The 23532-nt window shown below is 37.0% G+C and overlaps 2 protein-coding genes across 2 annotated transcripts in view; one reads left to right on the top strand and one right to left on the bottom strand.

Annotated features, from left to right (window-relative positions):
- Positions 1 to 21021, bottom strand: part of LOC145668668 (uncharacterized) — a 53896-nt gene extending 32875 nt beyond the window's left edge. The window contains exons 1-3 of the mRNA XM_081736726.1: positions 20594 to 21021; positions 18343 to 18441; positions 5840 to 6001 (exon numbers count right to left, since the gene is read on the bottom strand). Coding sequence (XP_081592852.1) covers positions 5840 to 6001; positions 18343 to 18441; positions 20594 to 20899 — 567 coding nt within the window. The 5' untranslated portion in view covers positions 20900 to 21021. The remainder of the gene's footprint in view (positions 1 to 5839; positions 6002 to 18342; positions 18442 to 20593) is intronic.
- A 1153-nt stretch (positions 21022 to 22174) lies between these two features.
- ais (DExD-box helicase 52) overlaps positions 22175 to 23532 on the top strand; it is a 51831-nt gene continuing 50473 nt past the window's right edge. The window contains exon 1 of the mRNA XM_081736727.1: positions 22175 to 22401. Within this exon, the coding sequence (XP_081592853.1) occupies positions 22315 to 22401 (87 nt within the window). The 5' untranslated portion in view covers positions 22175 to 22314. The remainder of the gene's footprint in view (positions 22402 to 23532) is intronic.

Below are 23532 nucleotides of genomic sequence, written 5' to 3' on the forward strand. Positions count from 1 at the left end.
GAGCTAGGGCAAGTGCAGGTGGATCATGTCTTACTATATTGTAAGTTAAATGCTGTTTATATTTTATAACTTATATATATTATATTATATTATATAATATTCTAATATGAATGTATTAGGTATTGCTAAGGTAAAGAGGAACTATCTTACGCATTGACCTGTTTCTTATTTTTATGATTTTTAAAAAGTCGGAACCTGTCCCATTTTTAGCGGAAAATTTTATGGTCACTCTATCCTGGGATCAATGTCTAACAGCTGGCTTAGGGCATTCACATGTTTGGGGTGATGTATAATCAGCACATCGGTTCCCCTCGCCGTTGATTTGCTGGCTTTTCGCTACTTCTTTTTTTCAAGTAGCTCCCCAATTGTTTTTACGACGCTGGATGGACGCCGCAATACCAACATCACCTGGTAAGTACGAGCAGTCACCTATCATTCCTCTGATTCGCCCGGCACTGCTTGACTTGTGCATTAATTATCCACACTAAACTATATATCATTCTTTTGTCTGTTATATTCGCTTCTGAACACAAGGCAAAATAGGAATACGTTCACCTTGCAAACTAGTATTTCAGTACTAGTCTCAAAGGTATTCATTTTTGTTCCTTCAAATTCTTATACATCTATTTCAGTAATAAACTCAAAGATACTCACTTCTGTTCCATTAAATTCCTATATAGCGTTTTAAAAATTAGATTAAAAAGGTAACCAAGAAAGTTCTGTCGCTTTTTGTGGAGGTCTGTGTTCAGTTGGCCCTCACACTGTGAGTTCAATGCGAATGGAGATAAGGCGAAGGTCAGTTGTTGATATGGGTATATTCAATATACTAACTGGTTGTGGCAGTTTAGCTACACCGTGAACGTGCGTAAGGAAAGAGTGAACATGGGACATCCACAGAGCGTCATAAGGGCATGTGTGCTGTACGAGTTCAAACTCGGATCAAACGCCGCTGCAGCGGGCCGAAGATATGCAGGTCTTTGGTGAAGGTGTCGTGATTACGCAGACAGTGCAGCGGTGGTTTAAGTTCAAGGACAGTGACGGAACACTCGAAGACACACCACGTGCCAGAAGACCAACACACGTATAAAATGAAGATCTTCAGGCAGCAATTGCGGCGAACAGTGACCAGACATGTGAGGATGTGGGATTCAGTGTGAGTAGAGAAACCAATCAGCAGCACCTCAATCAACTTGGGAAGCACTACAAGTTGGTTCGATGGGCCCCATATGATTTGACCCCGGGCCAAAAACCAACGTGAGCAGATACCTGTGTTTCTTTGCTGTCTCGTCTGAGGAAGGAGCCATTTTTGGACAGGGTGCTGACATCTGATGAGAAGTGGGTCCTGTACGAAGCTCTACGGCGCCGTCATTATTAGTTAGCATCTCATGAACCTATTCCACAACAGCCGAAATCAGCACTGCACCACAAGAAGGTCCTTTTGTATGTTTGGTGGACTGCTCGCGGCATCGCGCATCGGAAACTGCTACCAGCTAGTCAGAACATCAATGCAACTGTGTACTGCCAGTACTTAAGCTGTGTTCAAAAAAAAACTCAAAACTCTGGAGCAAGCAATCCTGAATCGCAAAGGGGTTCTCCTGTTACAGGAAAATGCTACGCCCCACGTGGCTAGGATGACCCGGGACACCATTCTACGCCTTGGAGTGAAACACTATTGCATCCGCCATACTGCCCGGACATTGCACCGTCCAATTATCACCTGTTCCATTCCTTGGACAATCGCCTTAGAGGACGCCAGTTCAAATCCCTAATAGAGGTAAATAGTGCACTTACTTTCTTCGCTTCGTTGCCCACCAAGTTCTACCGGGATGGAATCCATGGCCGCCTAGAACGTTGGCAGAAGGTCGTCGACGCTGATGAGAACAATTTTTGATCTTCCAGGTACGTCATTGATGACATATTGATGTTCAAATGTGGTGGGTGAAAAAGTGATACAACTTTCCTGGTTACCTTTATAAAAGTGGAAGCTGTCAGCATTATCAGGATTTAGGTAAGGAAGAGGTTCGGTACCGATAGAGTGTACGGCAATTAAAGTTACACTTATAAACAGAAAGACTTAGCTGCTCTACAGAATACACGTATCTTAAACCTTCCTTCTCCCTCTCCTTCATTCATTGCTGACGACAGTGAAGGTGTCAATGGTATTAGTAATTCTGTCCAGAGTGCTCATTCATATTTTATTTTGGTCCCATCAACAAAATGTTAAAAACTCGTGTATCCCTGTTTTTCTACGAATGTTAAGATGCATGTATGGCTTTTCAAATTAACTTTATTGATGTTATGCTTTGACTCTTTCAGGTGTTTTCAAAAGCCTGATATTGGGGCATCGTTGTATTTCCATCTCCAAATGTTCTTCCAGCCTCTTTGTTATGCCTACATAAGTGTCTTGGCATGTACATAATCCTTCATAGACACATCTGTGGGGTCAAACGGAAGAACTTCTACGACCTATTACGGTTTTCTCAATGTGTGTTTTTTTTTGGGGGGGGGGTAGGGGGAGCACTAATGCTGTATTAAAATTTTGCTTCCTGAAAACTTTTCGTAACATATTTGAAACCAAAACAAAACGGACACTATTAAAACAACTCATAATATCAAAAAACATACACGCATGTTTTTATTACGTTTGATTTCAAATACTTATGGAAAGTTTTGATGAAACACAAATTTAATACAACTTCGTGCTGCCCATTTCTTCATCAATTCACACATATTTTCCCCAATTATATGCGCACCTGTCTATAAACAAGACGAACTAGATTGAGAATGAGTAGAACGGTTGGAGTGGGAAAAAAAAGAAGTGTTATACAAAGTGGAAAGAAGCTCAGCGGATTAAGAAATATGCCAGGGGGTTATTGATTAATTGGGCTAGCGGGCTTGTGATTCATGAGTTATGGAATGTTGTATTAGACACTGTCCAAATTCAAGATAGATGACCATATAATTAAGGCAAGTATGCCCAGGCCCGTATTTAGGTAAGTACTATTCTGTGCGCGAGCATCATCATCATCATCATATGTATTCTGCCTTTATTGGCAGGTCACTTGCCGCAGCTGAGAAGCTTCCATGCTCCACGGTCCTCCGCTAACCTTTTCGTCTTCTCGTATGATCTTTCTGTTTTAATATCCTCCATTAATTGTAGTCTCCTTCGCCCCCTCCCTTTCTTTCCCGCCACCATACCCTCGAGGACGTCCCTCATGATACAATCTCTTCTTAGGCAATGTCCCAACCAGTTTCTCTTCCTCTTTCTAATAATATCTAAAAGTGTTCTTTTCTCACCCACCATTTCTAACACTCTCTCATTCGTTATCCGCTCGACCCAACTAATTCTTTCCATTCTTCTCCACACCCACATTTCGAAGGCTTCCAGTCGATTTTCGTCACCTTTACGTAATGTCCACGTTTCCGCCCCATACAGTACAAGTGCTCGAGCATAGGGCGGCAAAATGTTGGATTTTTTTAAAAAAAAGATTTACAATAAAGTAATACCTAAAACTACCTAACCATAGAGTTCTGCGCAAGCGTGAGAAAATATGTTAATGTGTTTAATTACAGTAGTTACTAACTTCATAATCATCATTGATATAATTAAGCCATTTAAAATTACGTGGTACTTTTGTAACTTGTAATATCTAAACTGCTACTCAACAAGAACTGATATGTTTGAAAAATCACGGCTTGTTTCCTTACTTGAAACATAAGTTGTGCGGGGTATTTAGAGTACAGGAGGCGCATAATATATAAATACGGGCCTGAGTATGCCACATGTACCCAATTAAAAATATGTGCTTTTGTACAGGTGGATGTATGTAAAAAGTGAAGGGAAAGACTGGAGCTCTGGGAAGAGTGGGAGTGACTTCCTTTCATTTTCCGTTTATATTTAAGTTATTATCTTAGACTGTAATTCCATAATGTGTCTGATGAAGGCGATGATACATTGTCGAAACTATTACACAAGTATTTTTAATGTAGTGCTTTGGTCAGTATAGGTTTCATTGACACATGGAAATTAGTCGTAGCATCTAAATTAACTCAATGAAAATCAGGTATCATGGGTATGATTGCTTATAGATTACTTTAAAGTTGAGGACAATGGTCGCCATAATTAAACGAGTATTTCTCAACAAATTTCTTCATTCAAATAATCCTTGTGGTGATGAGTTTAGCTCTTTCACTAAGAATTTTGCAACATTCTGAGCACAAAAACTAATAATGAATATTTATTAACTGATACCACGAGTTGCATATCAACTATTTAAGCTGATATTTCTCTTAACTCAAGATCCACAGAACATACGCGTACTCCTGCAAACTGTTTCGGAACACTTCCTCGTCGACGCACCAAAAAACCTACATAATTAACAGGGTGTATGGAGTTTTCTTCTTATTCATTCCATACATTGAATGTGGCGGAATACACTTAAAAGATCATCAGTATGTTTTCTTATCTTCACAATTTTTGTGAGACAAAAATCTGCTGTTTGCACATAAACAGAAAGGGACGTAAATTGAAACAGTTCGCAAGAGTACTGTATGTTTTTTCTGGATGTTTGAAGATAAAAGGAATGACTGCTTAAATATCAATGAACATGTCAACTATGTTTTTAAAATTTTTAATGGGCGCTCTAAGTAATACATAGAATTTAGGCACTCTATTTATTAACACTCAATTTTAAAATACCCTAAAACAACCAACACTCATAGTATGAAAAAAACACAAAATGCTAAAGAAAGTACATATGGAAAAATCTTAAGATCGAAAGGGAAGAAGAAATAACCATGCGGATTGTAAACTACGAAAATTACCAACGTATAGCACGGATGAGTCATGGAAAAAGCGAACAGGTCGAAGTGTCCTGTGGTCTAAAATAAAGCATTGTGAGTCTCATACACTATTCAACGTCCTTATGGAAGATATAGTTAGAAAAGTAAAAGAACAGACGAACATTTATATACGAAGTAAACTATTAAAGAGCAGAAACTCTCAAGTATCTGGGTCGAAAAATGACAGCAGATGGCCGAATAGCAAAATAAATTACTAAGAAACTACAGTAAAGAGGAAGACTTTACCAAAGTATGGAACATCTGAAACGGGATCGGAACATACTTAGGATAGATTAAATTATATTTTACAATATGGATAACAACGAAAGGAGACTGAAGCAGAATCCCACTGAGAAGCTCAGAAAGACGAGAAAAGATCAAATAAGAAATTAATTCGTCAGAAATACACTCAATCAAAAGTGACTAAGAAAAAAACAATCTGGTACGCTGGAATGAACAAGTAGGAATAATGAATGAATAATGTTTACCTTGAATTTCCTACACATGAAAATGATAAAAATGTCAACAAGAGAGACCAAGAAACAGAGGACACAATCCAGCATAAAAAAAAGGAGGAAAGGAAATGAAACTGATGGTCTCGCATAAAGACTAATCGAGTGCTGGAAGTCATTGAAAAGGTCACGTACGCTCTAAACGCGGTAAGAGCCTGGAACCGCGAAATTGGTCTAGCTAACACTGACACTGCAGTCATGACTAATTCCCCAAATCGAAATAAACGTATCCGCCATTCTATACTAAAAAATCACCCCATTGATAGAAACATTGATTGTAACAAAGTGTGTAAAACAAATAATTTACAAAGAACTTGTGTAAATTCACACAGTAAAAAATTGTACGAACAGACACAAATAATATTAAGAATAAAATAAAATTTAATACAAATCATCGGTCTAACATTCTAAATCCTAATTCATAGTCCTCCACGACTGTATGACTACGTGAAGACATCTGAGTATGTACGAAGAATACGTCATACCTGTGTAATGTTGTCAAACCAGAAGTCGTCTGTATTCATAACAGGCCAAGTTTCCATCGCATCTACGACTATTAGAGGTGCATCCCGCTGCAGGTAGCCATCCAAAAGCTGCTCATAAGAGACATCGCCTAGTCTATCTACTCTCTCGAGGGCTTCACAAGACTATAGAGGGAAAAAATAAAAGAATATACATATGAATATAATTACTGATATATGCTCTGGGGTGCATTTTCTAAAATCAACTCTTGTCTTGCATCACGAACTCCGTTCTCGTTTAAGATTCTGTTTTCAAAATATTTCAGTCATCTCTGTGACCACGATTCCATGCGTGTGCGCTATAAGCTAAAACTATCATTATAACTCCATTCAAAATAATGTTCCTTGTCCTGTAAATAGAAAATAGTCCCCCCAATATTCCAGAAACCATTCTCATTGTCAATTAAATTCAACACTGTAAATCTGAATTAATTTAATTCCTTGAACTAAACTCCTATCCATGAGATGTTATCGTAATATATTTTAATATCACTACCATACGAAACCATACAAGTTCATTTTGAACAAATTAAATTTTTTATTGTGGTTATTTCCAAGCGTGTTACTGCTCTTCAGAGGACCTTTATACATATACGTATACATTCCACTACCACATAAAATATAAGTAACACACTAACACTATCACTATCGTAGTTTTCTCTTCAATTCCATGTGATAACGTATTCTTTGAGACGAATTGTATTGTTTATTAACTTACCTTTTCAGAACACCTCTCTCCAAAGGCAATCCATGTATTGCAATTAAAACAATAAATTAAATTTATTAAAAAAAATATATATATATATTCCTAGACTTACACACAGTACAAGATTGTATCTAGTGACATTGGTTTATAAGGCAGCCAATGCACTAGAGTTTGATTTGACAACGTGGATCCACAGTTTTTTTTTCCTCCGAAAAGATAAAATAATCTTCTATAAGGGCGTATATTCCATCATAACTCTGGAACGTTTCGAATAATTTCAAATTATGGTGATATGTGAGAAGGGATGATATGTAAAAGAGATCGAAAACGACCGATATTATTGTCGAATCCATAGTTTTCGGTCCAGACACAGTTTAAGTCCAAGATCAGTTCTTGTGATATGGAGGTTGAGAAGGAAGATGCCGATGAGGTCCTCAATTTCCTTTAAGAATCTCACAGTTTCCAGAATGGAGGAAAGAGCAAAATTTCTGTAATTATTTTCGTAACATTGAAATCTACATTATCAGTTGTTTTTGATTGCATCACGGAAAAACAGCTGACCTATTTGACACGAATTTTGAGTTGAGTTGATTTTAGTTTAGCGTCCCGTTCAGCAGCGAGGCTATATGAGACGTGGACCTACTGATTAACGTGGAATCCGAACCACATGAGCTCCCGCCGGAAATCGAGACACGAATTTTGAAAATAGTTAGTACCTACCTCAAGCTTGCTTCTTATCATGTCACTTTTGATTAAAACATGTATTCTAACGGGGGCAGGGGGTTCAAAATGTATGTCAAAAATAGAATATACTACGGATTTTTTCATTACATTTTTATTGAAATGCGAGAATCCTAAGAAGGTTTAAATACTTTCCAGAAACCTATTTTTCCTGAGCGAAGAACGCACATTTCATCTAGTAAACAATTTGTCTCAAAGGACACATATTGACAAGGAATCGAAGTGAAAACTGCGATAGTGATAGCGTTATTATTTCTTTGTGGTAGTGGTATGTACTAGGGATGGCCAGATCCGGATATTTTAGGATCCGGATATCCGGATCCACTTGGGTCCGGATATCCGGTATCCGGATATCCGGACACTGGATCCGGATCCGAGATTTCGGATCTTGGATCCGGATCCGAAATTTCGGATCTTGGATCCGGATCCGAAAATCCGGATCTTGGATCCGGATCCGAAAAAACGGATCTTGGATCCGGATCCGAAATTTCGGATCCTGGTTCCGGATCCGAAAAAACGGATCTTGGATCCGGATCCGAGAAACCGGATCTTGGATCCGGATCCGAAAAACCGGATCTTGGATCCGGATCCGAAAAAACGGATCTTGGATCCGGATCCGAGAAACCGGATCTTGGATCCGGATCCGAAATTTCGGATCTTGGATCCGGATCCGAAGTTTCGGATCCTGGATCCGGATCCGAAAAAACGGATCTTGGATCCGTATTCGAGAAACCGAATCTTGGATCCGGATCCGAAAAAACGGATCTTGGATCCGTATTCGATAAACCGAATCTTGGATCCGGATCCGAAATTTCGAATTCGAAACTCCGTGTCAGAAAATTCGGGTGTTTCGAATCAGCAAAATTTTCGAAATTATTGACAAAGTGATTTTCATTCCTATGCTTAAAATAAGATTTTAAGACACTTTTGGTATCTGATCGTGTGACAGCCTTGCGTTCTCTTCATTCCAAATTTGAGTGAGTAAAACTGTCGACTTAGGTGAGAGCAATCTCATTGTCAGATTCGATTCTAGTGGAAATACTTGACCGAAAAGGTAGTAAATCTTTTTTAAAGCGGTCGTCCTGATGGAAATTTGTCCTTTGTTTTCTGTAACACTAGTCAAATGCTGGGATGAAACCTTAGTCTCAAGCCCAAGCTTCTTCATTAGACTCAGGCTGCTTACTTTTCTAATTCTTTTCTGAGTTATTGTGGTCACTGAATGAGGCCATTTCCTAGTCGTGATGGGCTAGGCCATTGCTAATGGTACAGCCCATAAAATATAGATCAAATCAAATTAAGGAGCAACTTCCTTTTCTTGCTCTTGATGAGCTTTTTTTCTTTCTTTAAAAATACGTTTCTCTGTGACCGTACCACCCCAGTTAGAATTAAGAATTGTAGTAGAGATGAAGTTCTAAATGGCAATTAATGTATCAAAATCAATGTATTAATGTACTCTATGTGTATACAAAATACCATATGGAGGCACGAGCAGTAACACGTATCTTTGTAATTAGTAATCTTTTACTATTAACTCTGCATAGGTTGTATAAGGAGCTATATCATTCATGTAAACACATAGGCGGATGCAGGGGGAGGGCGAAAAGTCGTTCGCCCCTACCCAGCGCCACCATTAACAGTGTACTTTAGTAGACCCTAGTAATTTGTGGCGATTTCAGATCATCTAAGTAATTTTTCACTGCTAGCATCCCCAACAGCTCCCTCCAGGAGTCCGTTCTGGATTCGCCCCTGCGCAAACATAATATACAACTCATTCAAGAGTACATTTTGGTAGCTTTTTAAAATTTTTATCTTAAAGGATTGTCATTTCTCGTGGCTACTTATGCAATTTTGTCCACAGGCATACATGCAATTTCCAGTCATTACGCAAATACATTTATATACTTAATAGACCTCGGCTAGTTGGGGGCTTCGCCACTAGACCCCGTTACTAGGGCCTCGCACCACAAAAGCCTCTAATCATAATCAATTTAAAAAGAAATGTCTGGGGATTTGCCCTTAGACCCTCTGATATCTCATTTGATCGGCCTATGACCTCGTACCTCGTAAACCTACAACCATACCGAATCTCAGTTCAAATATCAAATTGTATGTAATAACAATCTGGTATCCCGAGACATACCGAATTTCAGTGCGAGTACATGGGGGCTTTCCCCCCAGCCTACACATTTGCTCGGTCTACGGCCTCGCACATCATACGCCTGCAAACATAACGAATTTTTAAGGGGCCGCGGTGGCTCAGTGGTAGAGCGTTCACCTCCGGAGCTTGGGGTCCCTGGTTCGATCCCAGATCGCGCCGTATGGACTTTGTGGTGGACAAACACCGTGCTCGTGGGTTTTCTCGGGGTTTTCCCGTTTCCTCCCACTTTCTTCATTTCATTTATTTCTCATAATCACCGTCTCCTTTAGCCTAACCGGCATAAACGTGGGACGTAAAACTCAAGGATTTCATTTCATAACGAATTTTTGTTCAAATAACAAGTTTCATTTCTCTAACATTCCAGGATTCCAAGATATAAAAGTCTTTTCTCCCCGCCACTTTTCTTCTCCTCTAAGACATACATCAAAAAACGCTTAAGTACATACCTAATTATTTCAAATGTAAAGTCCAAATACCAAATTCTATGCTCCTAACCTTCAGAGGTTCCCAGAAATCGACATGTTATTATAATAATTACAATCCCCACTCTCTTTCCTTTCCATCTCTTTTCTTTTCCTTTTTACTAAAACGTCAAAAAACACTGAAACACATGTCAAATTATTTTCAATGAGAAATGCAAATACCAAATTTCAAGTCTCTAACTTTAAAGGATATAACATATTAATTCAGTAATTGTAATCCCCACTTAATTTTCTTCACGCCCTTTTTCTTCCCTTCTGGGCCATATATATATATATATATATATATATATATATATATATATATATATATATATATATACATATATAAAACGTTGAAATACGTATCTAATTATTTTAAGTGAGAAGTCCAAATACTAAATTCCATGTTTCTAACCCTTTAAGTTTCCGAGATATAGGCATATTATTATACTAGTTGCAATAATTGCAATTACCACCCGCCCTTTTACTTCCTATATCTTCCCTGCTCCTTCTAATTTAAATATCAAAAAGCACTTAAACAAGTAACAAATTATTTTCAATGAGAAACCCAAATATCAAATTTGAAGTATCTAACGTCAAGAATCATAAATATTTTCCACCCCCATTTCCCCCCTTCCTCGTCGAATTTCTTAAAGTCCTTCCTTAGTGGTATCCTACGTCACAAAGCCTATAAATTGTCCAAATTTCAAGTTTGTAGCTTAAGCGATTTGGCCTGTACGGTGATCTGTCACTCACTCACTCAGTCACTCTGGACTTTGACCTTTTTATATAGAGAGATTTAAGATTTTATGGGAAAACCATGGATTTTGTTCTAAGGCCGCCAGTGTCTTAGAAATGTAATAGCTTTGCTATAAACTTTAAGCAATCAACTGATTGATCTGCGTCTATATGTATTATGTAAAATACCGCTTATGATATTTATTTTGCTCGTAATAAAAAAAATAGAAATGATGACGAAAATTCAAAGACATCCATGATTTTAGCGTAATGCTGCAGGAGTTCAGATCATTGAATTAATCATAAGAGCCGACTGCATAAGGTAGACTACATTAAATTCCAATGTGGCACAAAGAAAATATGCAGCATTACTATGCAGTTTTTCAACGTTATAACTCATTCTGAAAATATTATCATAGGTCTCACAAATAATCGAATTTTAATCCTAACTCGATTAATATATAACAAAAGGCAGATCTATACAACTACTGACTTGAGATGAAAGTGGCATACTTGTAGTACGTTTAAAGATATACTAAAGACTAAATGATGGGGTGTGCGCAACAATGGTCTACACCCCGAAAAATGTGAAAATGACATTTTGATGTAATCTTTTGTCATTTAAATTGAATTGTCTTCCCACTGAGTTAGATAAAATTCACCTAGTAAATTTTATACATATGGACATTTTAGTTCTGTGTCTCAATCTAAGGCCTAAAATATTCAAAACAGGAGTCCGAATCTGAACTTCGAAACTTCGGATCCGGATCCAAGATACAAAACTTCGGATCCGGATCCAAGATACAAAACTTCGGATCCGGATCCAAAATCCGAAACTTCGGATCCGGATCCAAGATCCGAAACTTCGGATCCGGATCCAAGATCCGAAACTTCGGATCCGGATCCAAGATCCGAAACTTCGGATCCGGATCCAAGATCCGAAACTTCGGATCCGGATCCAAGATCCGAAATTCCGGATCCGGATCCAAGATCCGAAACTTCGGATCCGGATCCAAGATCCGGATATCCGGATCCGGATCCAAGATCCGAAATTCCGGATCCGGATCCAATATCCGAAATTTCGGATCCGGATCCGGATCTTCTAGGATCCGGATCCGGATCTTATAGGATCCGGATATCCGAGATCCGGATCCGTCTGGCCATCCCTAGTATGTACATATGGGTTCTCTGAAGAGCTGGCAACACGCCGTAAAAATTATGTAATTTGTTCAAAGTGAACTTGTATGGTAAATGATATTGAAATACATTACGATAACATCTCAAGGATAGGAGTATAGTTCAAGGAAGTAACTGAGAGTGGTTTTTGGAATATTCGGGAGGTGTTTTCTATTTATAGAACAATAAACATTATAGTGATAGGAATGGAATTATAGTGATAGTCTTAGTTTACACCGCACATGCATGGGATATTGGTCACAAAGATTACCAAAATATTATCAAACGTGAACCTTAAGAACGGAGTTCGTGGTGTAAGGTACAAGTTTAATTTACATATAAATATAGTAACTTAATTTACACTTTACATCAAGGACTTTGCATTCAAACTGTGGAATTGAAAAATGCATATAAAGAAAGAGCGTATCAGGGAATTTAAAAATAAAAAAGGGGAAACTTTTGTTAGAAAATCAACAGGAAAACATATATTACAAAACCAACATGTCACTGAAAGTGTAGCTTTTACACAATGCAAGAACTCCTTTCGAAGCATACCACATTCTCAATCCATTAAATTTGGACCAGTATAATCTTGACAACAAAGTACCCCAACCAAGAATAGAATCCGGGCCCCGCGCAAAAAGAGCACACGTATTATTCGGATGGTATTTGGTAATAGGGTTTGGTGATGGAGCGAACAATGAATAAGTGATTATGTGTCTTTGAAGTATTATACGGAAGCTTGGGTGTGGGATCGGGAAAACCGCAGATGCATTTGGTAGGGATACTATAGCAGATCTCTAAAGTTTCTTACCACATGCGGAGGGAAAATGCAGCCTCTACTTTGGTGCTAGTGTTTTCAACCACGGTTACTCTGTCTCACGCCATTAATTAAACTGTCATTATAGATGCAGCGAAAAAAGCCTTGACACGTGAGTAGTGGCAATGCCGGTTCAAGCTGTCAGAGACCTTCTCTTGCGTGCTCCTTAGAATACATTTATTTTAGAGCACGATATCATGTAACACATATCTTTCTTAATTCATGTAAGACATAGGATAACATCGTCCATTATCAAAGGAATATGAACAAAAAATTTCACGGACCATTAGCAATTATTTATTGAGTTAGTATCACGTCGCATTTAAGATTTAGTTGAGTTGAAAACTGTTGTATACAAAGCGTGTATTTTTAAAGTACGAAATAGTAAACGTACTCTTTCATTTACTGTGTTTAATGTACTATTAACAGTATTGATTCGGTGTTCCCTGACACTTTTCTCATCTATATTAGTCATTTTGTAAGCCGAACACACTCCTCAGAATCCACAAAGAGGTTTCATCATAATTCAAAATAGTTAAGAATGTAGTTACTACCTAAAACTCAACAAACCATAAGATGATCTAAAACACAAACAGATAAAAAAAAAAAAAAAAAAAAAGAAAATTCCGTCAATTCAGTGAACAGAAGATGAAACATTTAAAAACATCAGACTGACAGTACTACTTCGTGATAAATTAGCAACGTAGATTTAAGATCATAACAGTACCTTCACAATGTGTCTGTTAGAAGTGAGAAACATTTCTACAAAACTAGTACAAAATTAAGTTAAGCCTTTATAAAAACCTTTTGCTTAAGTTTCTCATAGCAATAACTTTCAAAAGAAAGGACTCTAGTGCAACATATTAACATTATCTTACTAACAAGTTCTCTCACCTCACCATTGTTTACCTTGCATACAAAATAGCGCACGAAGAACTTGTAAGAAGAGGGAAGGTGCCTGGATCTGCTGACGGTGTCAGGGAAATTACAGTTGAAAGTACATTAAATATTAGTAAATAAAAAGAGTACGTCTAAAATTATTATAAACATACGTCAATTCATATACAGAGCAAATCAAAATAATGGACCCGATTTCAGAAATTCATTCTGTGGAATCTAATAAACATACGTTAATGAGAGACATGCCCTTCGAAAAGGTTAACTTACGATGTTTAGTTTCCACTTTCTACCGCTAAAATTCAACAGCGAGCCGTTGGCTGGAGAACAAGCTACAAAGGTTTGGCAGGAGATAAGACTATCGTCTCGATGTGTTCCGAGATTCTCACATAGAACACTTGTGATATGTTTGACAGTTTACCTCTCTTACCACATGTCTCACACTAACATATGTTTATTCGATTTCACATAATAAATATCTGAAATCTGGTACATCATTTTGACATGTCTTATATTTAAATAATTACGAAATAGTGAAGATTATATACAGGGGACTCTTTTTAATTCGAACTTGGATAATTCGAACAAAAGTTTATTCCCCTTGAAAACTGTAAAAGCAATGCTAAAAATCGTGGGTAAATCGTACTTTTGAATCTCCTGTTTGGATAATTCGAAATATTTACAGTGGAAAAATTTAAAGTGTTCGACAGATTGCAAATAGAACAATACAATCTCAACTGGTTTTTGCTTATCTGTTATCTTATCCAGAGGAGACCGTGGGAAAAGGAAAGCTTTGTTTGTTGATACGACCTCTGCTGGACTTCCTCCCGATATAGAGAATTCGGCAGAAGATGGTTGAATGTATCTCTCCTCCACCTCAATAATTTGGATGCGTTCATCCCTTCTGTAGAAGTGTGAATGACTTTGGACCCTGTCGTCCACTAGTAAATTACTTGTAAGAATGAGACATTTGTGCAATTCTTTTAAATGAACTAAAAGCAGTGACAAAAAGGTATGCAGATTCGTTTGTGATCTATTGGCGTGCATTATGCACAATGTCGAAGCGCGGTGCGTATTCTAATTCCTTACGAAAATGTAGTGCTTTAAAGGTAAGGTGATTGCGTGTTAACTAGTTTTTCATATACAATACAGTTACAGTATTTTGTTCCCTTGATTTTACTTAAAAATGAGAGTTTTTGGTTAATTCGAATTTTGAATAATTCGAAATTTTTTGTTGTCCCCTTGGACTTCGAATTAAAGAGACTCCACTGTATACAGCAGAGTCTTTTTTTTTTTAATTCGAAGTCCACGGTATACCGACTCACCAAGGGTAGTCGTCAACCTGGTTCGATCGATGATATATGAATCTCGAGTGGTAGTAATGGTTTGCATGTAAAAATATCTTTAATAATTATACATATTATTATTCTCACCTTTTCTATCAAAATTATAAAGTCGATGAACGGTATCAAATGGTTTATTAGTTGATACACTTTTATGTATTTTCATTCAAATTGTCATGAACACATACAAGATGATTAGGTATCCATAAACAACTACATAGCAACTAATGACATAACACTATCTATATCTCTTACAGATATTAAAAACATTCTTCTTTTGTTAATATTAAATTAACATTCTATTAAGTATAGTGCACATGTATGAGCACTTTCTGCCCAAGGTACAGGTAATTATTAAACTATCCAAAGTATTTCGTTATATAAAATGTCGCCCGACAATTGGACTGAATATAAAAGTCATAAGCGAGCTTGGCTTTTATCTTCAAGAACCACTGGTCCGTTTACAATAATGGTCTTACATTACATATGTCCATAACATTTTGATCGCCCCTCGTATGTATCTTCATTACATATTATAGATATAGATACATTTATAACAAATCTTTCACTTCATTAATACTTATTTTTGACAATAAAGTTTCAACACAAATTAATATAATATAAATAACCTTTGCTTTTAATCATTTATGAATCGAATTATAATTCTTCACATTAACAAGAGAGAATTAAAATCATTTGAAAATTAACTTTCCAGTCTATCTAAAACTATATCTACGCACTTCAAGTATTCATAAGAGTCGTTTTCATTATCAACATTAACTCGTAAAATTGAAAATAAAAGTTCACAAGAATCTATAACTGATATGGGTTTAACCTAATTTCATTAACGGTAATCAGCTTACATTCATACTTGCATATGATTCTAATAAAGTACATTGTACTGCACAATCATGATTAGGTTCCACAACATGTTGTACATGTATTTCATCGTGATTCTGATTTTGATACGAAGTGCCATCTCTTGACCTCCAATTACGTCTATCCATGTAGCTTGTTGTATTCCTGTAATTTCGCCCTATATTCTGATTGTTTTTATGTCTACTTCTGTTGGGTGATCTGACATCAGGATTACCACGATTAATTAGGTTAGGCTGATTCCCTACATAACTTTGCCTATTTTGCTCGTTTTGATTGCTAGAATTTACTTGGCTTAGGTTGTGTTCCGTATCGTTCACACTTCTGATATTTAGATTCCGAACAGGTACAAAATGATCTGAATTATTTTTACTTTTACCTACTCCTGCTTGTTGATTCATAGCATGGTATTGGGTTTCATAGCATTGGACAAGCATTAATAAATGGTTGAAACTCATACACTGTGTAGAGAACAAGATCTGTTGTAACTTAAATGGGAGCAAATTTCGAATCGATGCTATTATTCTAGATTCCGATTGCAAGGGATTAACGACTTTTAATTCGTTGTATGTATTCACAACAAACTCTACAACAGATTTGTGCAAACGAGGATTGAAATGTTGATTTCTAATGGTGGCATCTCGATTTGCAAGCAAAAAGTCATTTTCATAATTCGCGATCAATGCCGCTTTGAATTCCTCATATGTATTGATGTGATCACGCACTGCTTTAAACCATAAAGAACATGGTGGGAGTAATACATGAGGGATTAATTTCATATATTGTGATCTATCTATGCTCATTATATTGCATTCGTCCTGAAATTTTTCCAGGAAAGAAGTAGCGTTTTCATTACATTTACCACTGAATTTACTCATAGCCCGTATTTCACTCATCTTAACACTTAACTTTACCTTTCTTTTATCATTCCGTGTACTTATTGGGTGACAATTCCTATCCATGACGTGATATGTCGTTGCACCATCCCTTTTCCGCCCATCTGTACTCTTCGGATGAATTTCTTCCAAAATAATATCCTCATCAGACACAGGTGAAGGCGAAGTCATCTCTGGTGAGTGGGGAAACTCCAAGCGCTCACTACCCATATTATTGTGGTATGTGTTGTCCTTAACCTGTAGCGTCCTAATTTCTTCCTGTAGAGTAGCTATCAATTGCGTATTTGCACGTATGTTGTTAGAATTATTGATGACCTGAATCTTTTGCTGTTGAACAGAAGATTCTATTACTTCTAAATCCTTTTTTACATCACTGATTTCTTGGCTCAGGTGATTGTGATTATCCTGGCATTCCTCAGATATTCCTTTTAACTTTTCCTCGAACTGCGAGGTGATATCGTTCATCGTCTGGATAATTAATTGTTTCGTTTCATCTGACTTCTGTTCCATTCGTCTGCTTAATTCCTCGTATTGCTTGTTGGATTCTTCGGAGTTCTGCTCTATCTTCTGTTCTATCGTCTGCTTCAATTCTTCGCATTGCTTGTTGGATTCTTCGAACTTCTGTTCTATCGTCTGCTTCAATTCTTCGCATTGCTTGTTGGATTCTTCGGACTTTTGCTCTATCGTCTGCTTTAACTCGGTAGACATCTGAATCAATTGTCGCTGTAAGGCTAGCAAGATTCGGTCTTCTGATGTCATTCCTGGTGCTACACTATGTTCACCGTTGTCACTATTATTGGATTCATTCTCCATTGCTTCACCGTTCATTTTTCTTATAATTATCCTACCACTCCTAAGTCTTGTGAAATTTGTATTCATTAACCTTATTACAAAAGTAAATTCACCCTTACTTTGCTTCGGGATATGAATTTACAGCAAGTTCCCGGGTGAGGTAAACCAAAATTTTTATAACGACTCACCAAGGGTAGTCGTCAACCTGGTTCGATCGATGATATATGAATCTCGAGTGGTAGTAATAGTTTGCATGTAAAAATATCTTTAATAATTATACATATTATTATTCTCACCTTTTCTATCAAAATTATAAAGTCGATGAACGGTATCAAATGGTTTATTAGTTGATACACTTTTATGTATTTTCATTCAAATTGTCATGAACACATACAAGATGATTAGGTATCCATAAACAACTACATAGCAACTAATGACATAACACTATCTATATCTCTTACAGATATTAAAAACATTCTTCTTTTGTTAATATTAAATTAACATTCTATTAAGTATAGTGCACATGTATGAGCACTTTCTGCCCAAGGTACAGGTAATTATTAAACTATCCAAAGTATTTCGTTATAACGGAGACACGAAAAAAGAGTTCGAATTATCCAAAAATAAGCATTGTTCAGTACCTAAAATCAAGCGAACTAAACTATTATATCTACAATGAAAAATAAATAAAAAAGAAAAAAATAATATGCAGTAAATTTTACCTTTATGAGTGCGCATTCGTGATCTTAGTTTGGTTTGATCTGATTGTTTTTACACGGTTACACCAAAATACGTTACTAGTGACATTTGGTTGACACTCAATAGATCCTAAATTTTCAACAATTTTGAATTAAGTTACTTACCACACAGTCTTCTTCTGTGAGAGTATACTCTCCATAGAAAGGATTCGTGACCAGACAGGATTCGTAAAACATTGAAGTCCAATCCCAAAATGGAAGAATCTGGAGAAAAAGTAGAAAAGTCTATTTAACATGAAGTACAGGTTATTTTGCAAATAAATAAATATAAGTAATTAGTTACATTTCAAATAAATAATGCGACCTGTAGTTTTATAAGACTCCAAAGCTGAGCCAGAAGTTTCTGGAATTCTTTCTATGTACATTTGTTTTGAATTTTCCTATGTGGAGATAACATAGTAGACACAAAGCCTGTCGCTTATTGGTGAAAAATTACTCACCGATAGATAAATAATGGAAGATGTTACAAGACAATATATTTCAAGCACACTCAAGACCAAAGACTCTTTTTTATTACTGATGATACTTTTCATAACTGAACAATTAGTAAATGCACATCTGTAGTACTATATACAAAAAGTAAACCGTTATCGTCCAGCAATCTAGAGTTTAAGCTCATGATATCAGTTGTGGATTCAAATCCCGTAAATATAAAGTTTTGGATACAACATCTCACGTCAATAGTAAATATCGTCCGTCAGAAATAACATGGCTGTTGCATAAGGACGTAAAGCAATGTCAATAAAAGAAATCGAAAGAATGAATGTTGTGTGTTTGCTTCCATTATTCATTTTATGGTTTATTCTCTCCTTTAGCCTAAAGGTTATGGGGAACTTTGAGAACAGCTGCTGGTTCAATTACACTACTGAGAAATTATAATTGAAAATGTTCTCAGAAATAAGAACATTTTTTTTTTAATTAGAGTTTTACGATTACGTAGATGTGAGCAGGGATGTCTCACTTAACAAGTAGCTTGAAAATATAATTTCTCATCATTTAGTATCCGTACATCCGTTATACTGTCCCCTGGCTAGCCTATGTGCAGATTGACTTTAAAACGGCTTAACTGTTATGGTAATAAATACAGTGTATGAACATATGCCGTAAAAACTAGTGAAAAAAAACTAACCTGTACTTGGCTGTCACTAAAAAGCAAGAATTGCATCTAACAGAGTCAGCGCAGGGGCGTAGCAGATAGTTCTGAGCGGCAGCGCGTCCGTAGGGAGCATGCATCAGTGACGGTGTGTATGTGTAAACGAGGATGTTACAAAAGAGTAATGTTTATTAAACGCTCCACGGTGAACAACGAAAAAACGATGAAATATTCGAAACCATTTCACTATTCTCCTTCTGTAATTTTTCCAATTTTTGAGTAATCCTAGTTCACATCTACAGAATAAAATCTTTACACTTAACTGAATCTTCTAACCGAACTGTTCAATAGAAAGGAGATAAGAATCGATGGGTTCACTCAGGCTGACGGTTCTACCGAAAACAAAATTTATAGGTAAAATACGATGTGAAACACTTTTCGTAAAAGAAGTAGAGTGTGAATATAATTAATTTCTGTCATTAGATATCATATTGAAATACATTTTGAATGGTAGTGAACGTATTCTGAGTGTAAGTATTTACTGAAGCGGAAGAATACAAGAATGCGAAAAAGGTGGGAATGTTCTGTTCGTGTTAGCAATGGATATAATGCAAACATACGATTTTATTACAAAGAATTGTGCGATAAAGAGCGTCATATTATAAAGTCCTTGCAGCGTCATGGTATGTTGAAACCTAAAATCAACTGTGCAAAGTGTGGGGAAAAAATTAAAAACAAACGAATTTCTACTCGCAGCGGCAGACCGGTAACCAGCCCAAAAATGTAGGGGGGGGCGATCCAACCATATTATAGTTTATCATCATATTATAGTTCATTTGCAAACCTACCGTGAAAATTTTAGGGGGGGCGGCCCCCCTGGATACGAGTCATTTGTACCTGGGAAACCAGTGAAGCCATTTTAAAGGTAAGAAATATTACGATTATTTAAGTGTTTTTGTAGGTGAAAATTCTTGTGGATATTTTATGTTATTCCACTATTCTCGTTTTTGCATATGCCCCCGTCGCTGACGCGTCTGCTCCTTACAGACGTACTCCTCCTCGCTGCGCTCGGACATCCCTGCTGCGCTCCTGATCTGAATTGGTTAGCATTCGTGCTTTTTAGTGGTCACCTAGCACAAGTTGGTTCGTGGTTTATGCACTAGCTCCTCATTTAGTGCGTGTTCTGCGTAAAGAAACCTTAAAATAAAATAAATGTATGAAAATTTGTAGAACCGTCTGTTCGAGTAATGACGGATTGATTACCTTAATCATCAACAATCTTCCCAAAGCTGAGAGATGCATGCTGACGGTTCCCAACTGTGAAAGGCCATACACAAAGCCTACAAGTGCCATTACCACACAAGCTACTTTCAGTACTTTCTTAAACATAGTCTTTCTTAAACTGCAGAACAGTGGAGCACATATGATCTCCATTTCTGCTTCAGAAAATCCCACTTGCTGACAATATTGATAAAAGGACATCAATTCTTGATCCAGTAATTTCAGCTTTTCTTGATACTCCATATCTCTTTCCTTTCTCCGTGAACGCTCAGACCTCTGAGATGACATTTTTATACTTATTTCTGTAACAATTAAGATTCTACCACTTAAACGTTAATATTTTCACAGCAAACTTTCACTCAGTTACCCCAGCGTTCTTCTGACATACAATCGATTGACAGTATTGAGCAGACGACAGGCCAGTGTTGTCAGGTAAATATGTTTTTTATAATTTGCATTTCCGTGAAGAAAGAACCACCCATTCGAGCACTAATTATCACACATCAAAATTAGCGGCAACGATACCACAAAAAAAAAAAAAAAAAAAAAAAACTTAGGGGTTAAGTGCCGGAAAGTTGGTCCAGATATATAAAAAAGAAGTAGAATTTCCAGGAAAAAAAGATAAACTGCTAATTTTTCATTAAACTCATGCTAACAAAAGAAGCGTAATGTAGTATTTTCGTGTTAGAATCTGCTTCTTGTTGGCACTATTTTTAGTGGAAGCATGCTGACATCGGGCATTGTGGTGTAATGAGGAAATTAATGTTCAGCATTCAAAGATGGTACTTGCATGTGACATTTCGATTGCGAGTTTGGTAACAATCTATGTTGGTAACAAAAGGAGTTACTTTATGTAGAGCGGCACGAATTATTGATTTTGAGCAGACAGCATGACAAATGTAGGAAGCGTAGAAAATAAAGAAGTGGAATAATAATTACATTTTCAAATGTTAACATTGTCTTACTGGTGTGAGATATCATTGGTAAGGTATCTTTCTCGAGGACACAAAGTTACCGATAGAGAAGGTACGTAACCTCGTGTTTTTAAGGAATTCCAGCAATCTTCTGTAGCTTTTATATCAAATTTAACAGGGGCCGCGGTGGCTCAGTGATAGAGCGTTCACCTCTGGTGCTTGGTGTCCCGGGTTCGATCCCAGCCCCCGACAAGTGAACTTTGTGGTGGACAAACACCGTGTGCGTGGGTTTCCTCGGGGTTCTGCCGTTTCCTCCCACTTTCTTCATTCCACTATTTCATTCATTACTATCATCACCGTCTCCTTTAGCCTAATCCGCATAAATGTGGGACGTAAAACTCAAAGATTTCATTTCATTTTCAAATTTAACGGCATGATTAGGGTTTCTTCAGTGAAAGTAACACGCAATCTCATTATAGGCTTCAGGGAGATCAAGGGCTGCGTGGAGCACACTTTGAGAATCACTGCAGTTATTATACATTATAATTGCCATGCCAATCGTAAGTTTTGCGTTAAGTTATTACGCTTTACGGAAGGAGCTGCGCGGAAAGAAATCAATGAATAATAAATTAATAATATGAATTGCCAACACTGCTCCAAAGAGGAAAAAGAAGAAGAATTATATTTGTGGTGCATGTTTGGTGTGTGTTCATTTGTTAATAATAGTCTTGTGTTTGTAAATACTATATTTATCTACATGAATTGCACCCCTGAATGTAATATTTAATAATGGATGCAGAAGATGTGTTTCGCAAGCTCTCATCTGGCGCAGTATTTAACAAGCAAAGATTTTTCCTTGATGCTCAACGTTTTCAGGTAATTAGTACAAGGCTTATCTCTGCTGCAAGCAATTTAAGTTTTGTTATATTGGATTAATATTAATTGAAAAATTCAAGCGAATATTTGTGTAGTGCTTTCATAATTCTCATACAAGTAGCATTTAGTCCTAGATAATAATACAGAGTGATTCTCTTAAAACTCACGGATTTCTAACAGGTCCGATTTTCGTGCGGTTTGTGGCAAATGATCAAGTAAGGATTGGATATTTATGAGTATGTTTACTGGTTTAAATTCATCCGGGTTAATATCGGCCACGCCTCAAGAAAAACAGCAAATATTCGCCAGTGTACCTTGGAATTGGAATGAGGTTTTGGATTTTTGAAGGGGAAAAGCAGATTACAAATTGTTAGTGAGAATATAAATTAAGTGTTAGTGGTAACACCCAAAAATCCCATGTTGGATAGCTACAGCCGATTTCTTACGACAAACAACAGAGAGATTTCTTAGGCAACCTAAGGAGTCGATAAATGGCGTTTTCCGAAAGAGGTGCTACAGGACCCGATGCTTCCCTGTCCCACTCAAGCGATCCTGTTTCTTCCAATTTATTCACTAGCGACCATAGGTATATTATGTTACTATCTGGGGCAGAACGTGAGGCAAATTTGTTTCTAAATTACCTTCCCGAAGCATTAACAGATTCCGTTTACCAAAAACTTTTAACGATAAACTCATGTTGCTCCAAAGAATACACTATTCTCATTGTGTCCTAATTATACTCACACAGTAGCACAGAATTGTACAGCGCAATTCCCAATACAACGGCCCAGTTTCCTATTTCTTATTGACCTTTGCGAGGTTTCCATGTACGAAGAAAATTGAAATCTTCACACCGAACCGCACTTGATTCCAATTGTAAGGTACACTGACGAATATTTGCGGTTTTTCTTGAGGCGTGACCGATATTACCCCGGATGAATTTAAACTAGTAAACATGGTCTCATAAATCTCCCATCCTTCCTTGATCATTTGCCACAAACCGCATGAAAATCGGACAGAAATTCTAGACCCAAATGAAATCCGTGGGTTTTAAAAAAAATCATGCTGTATAACTGTGCACAGCTTGTGTATATCCGGTTCCCCCCAGTTCTTTGTCTCCGGAACTGGAGG

The sequence above is a fragment of the Thermobia domestica genome, chromosome 13 (assembly GCF_964235325.1).
Source record: "Thermobia domestica chromosome 13, izTheDome1.hap1.1, whole genome shotgun sequence".
NCBI lineage: Eukaryota > Metazoa > Arthropoda > Insecta > Zygentoma > Lepismatidae > Thermobia > Thermobia domestica.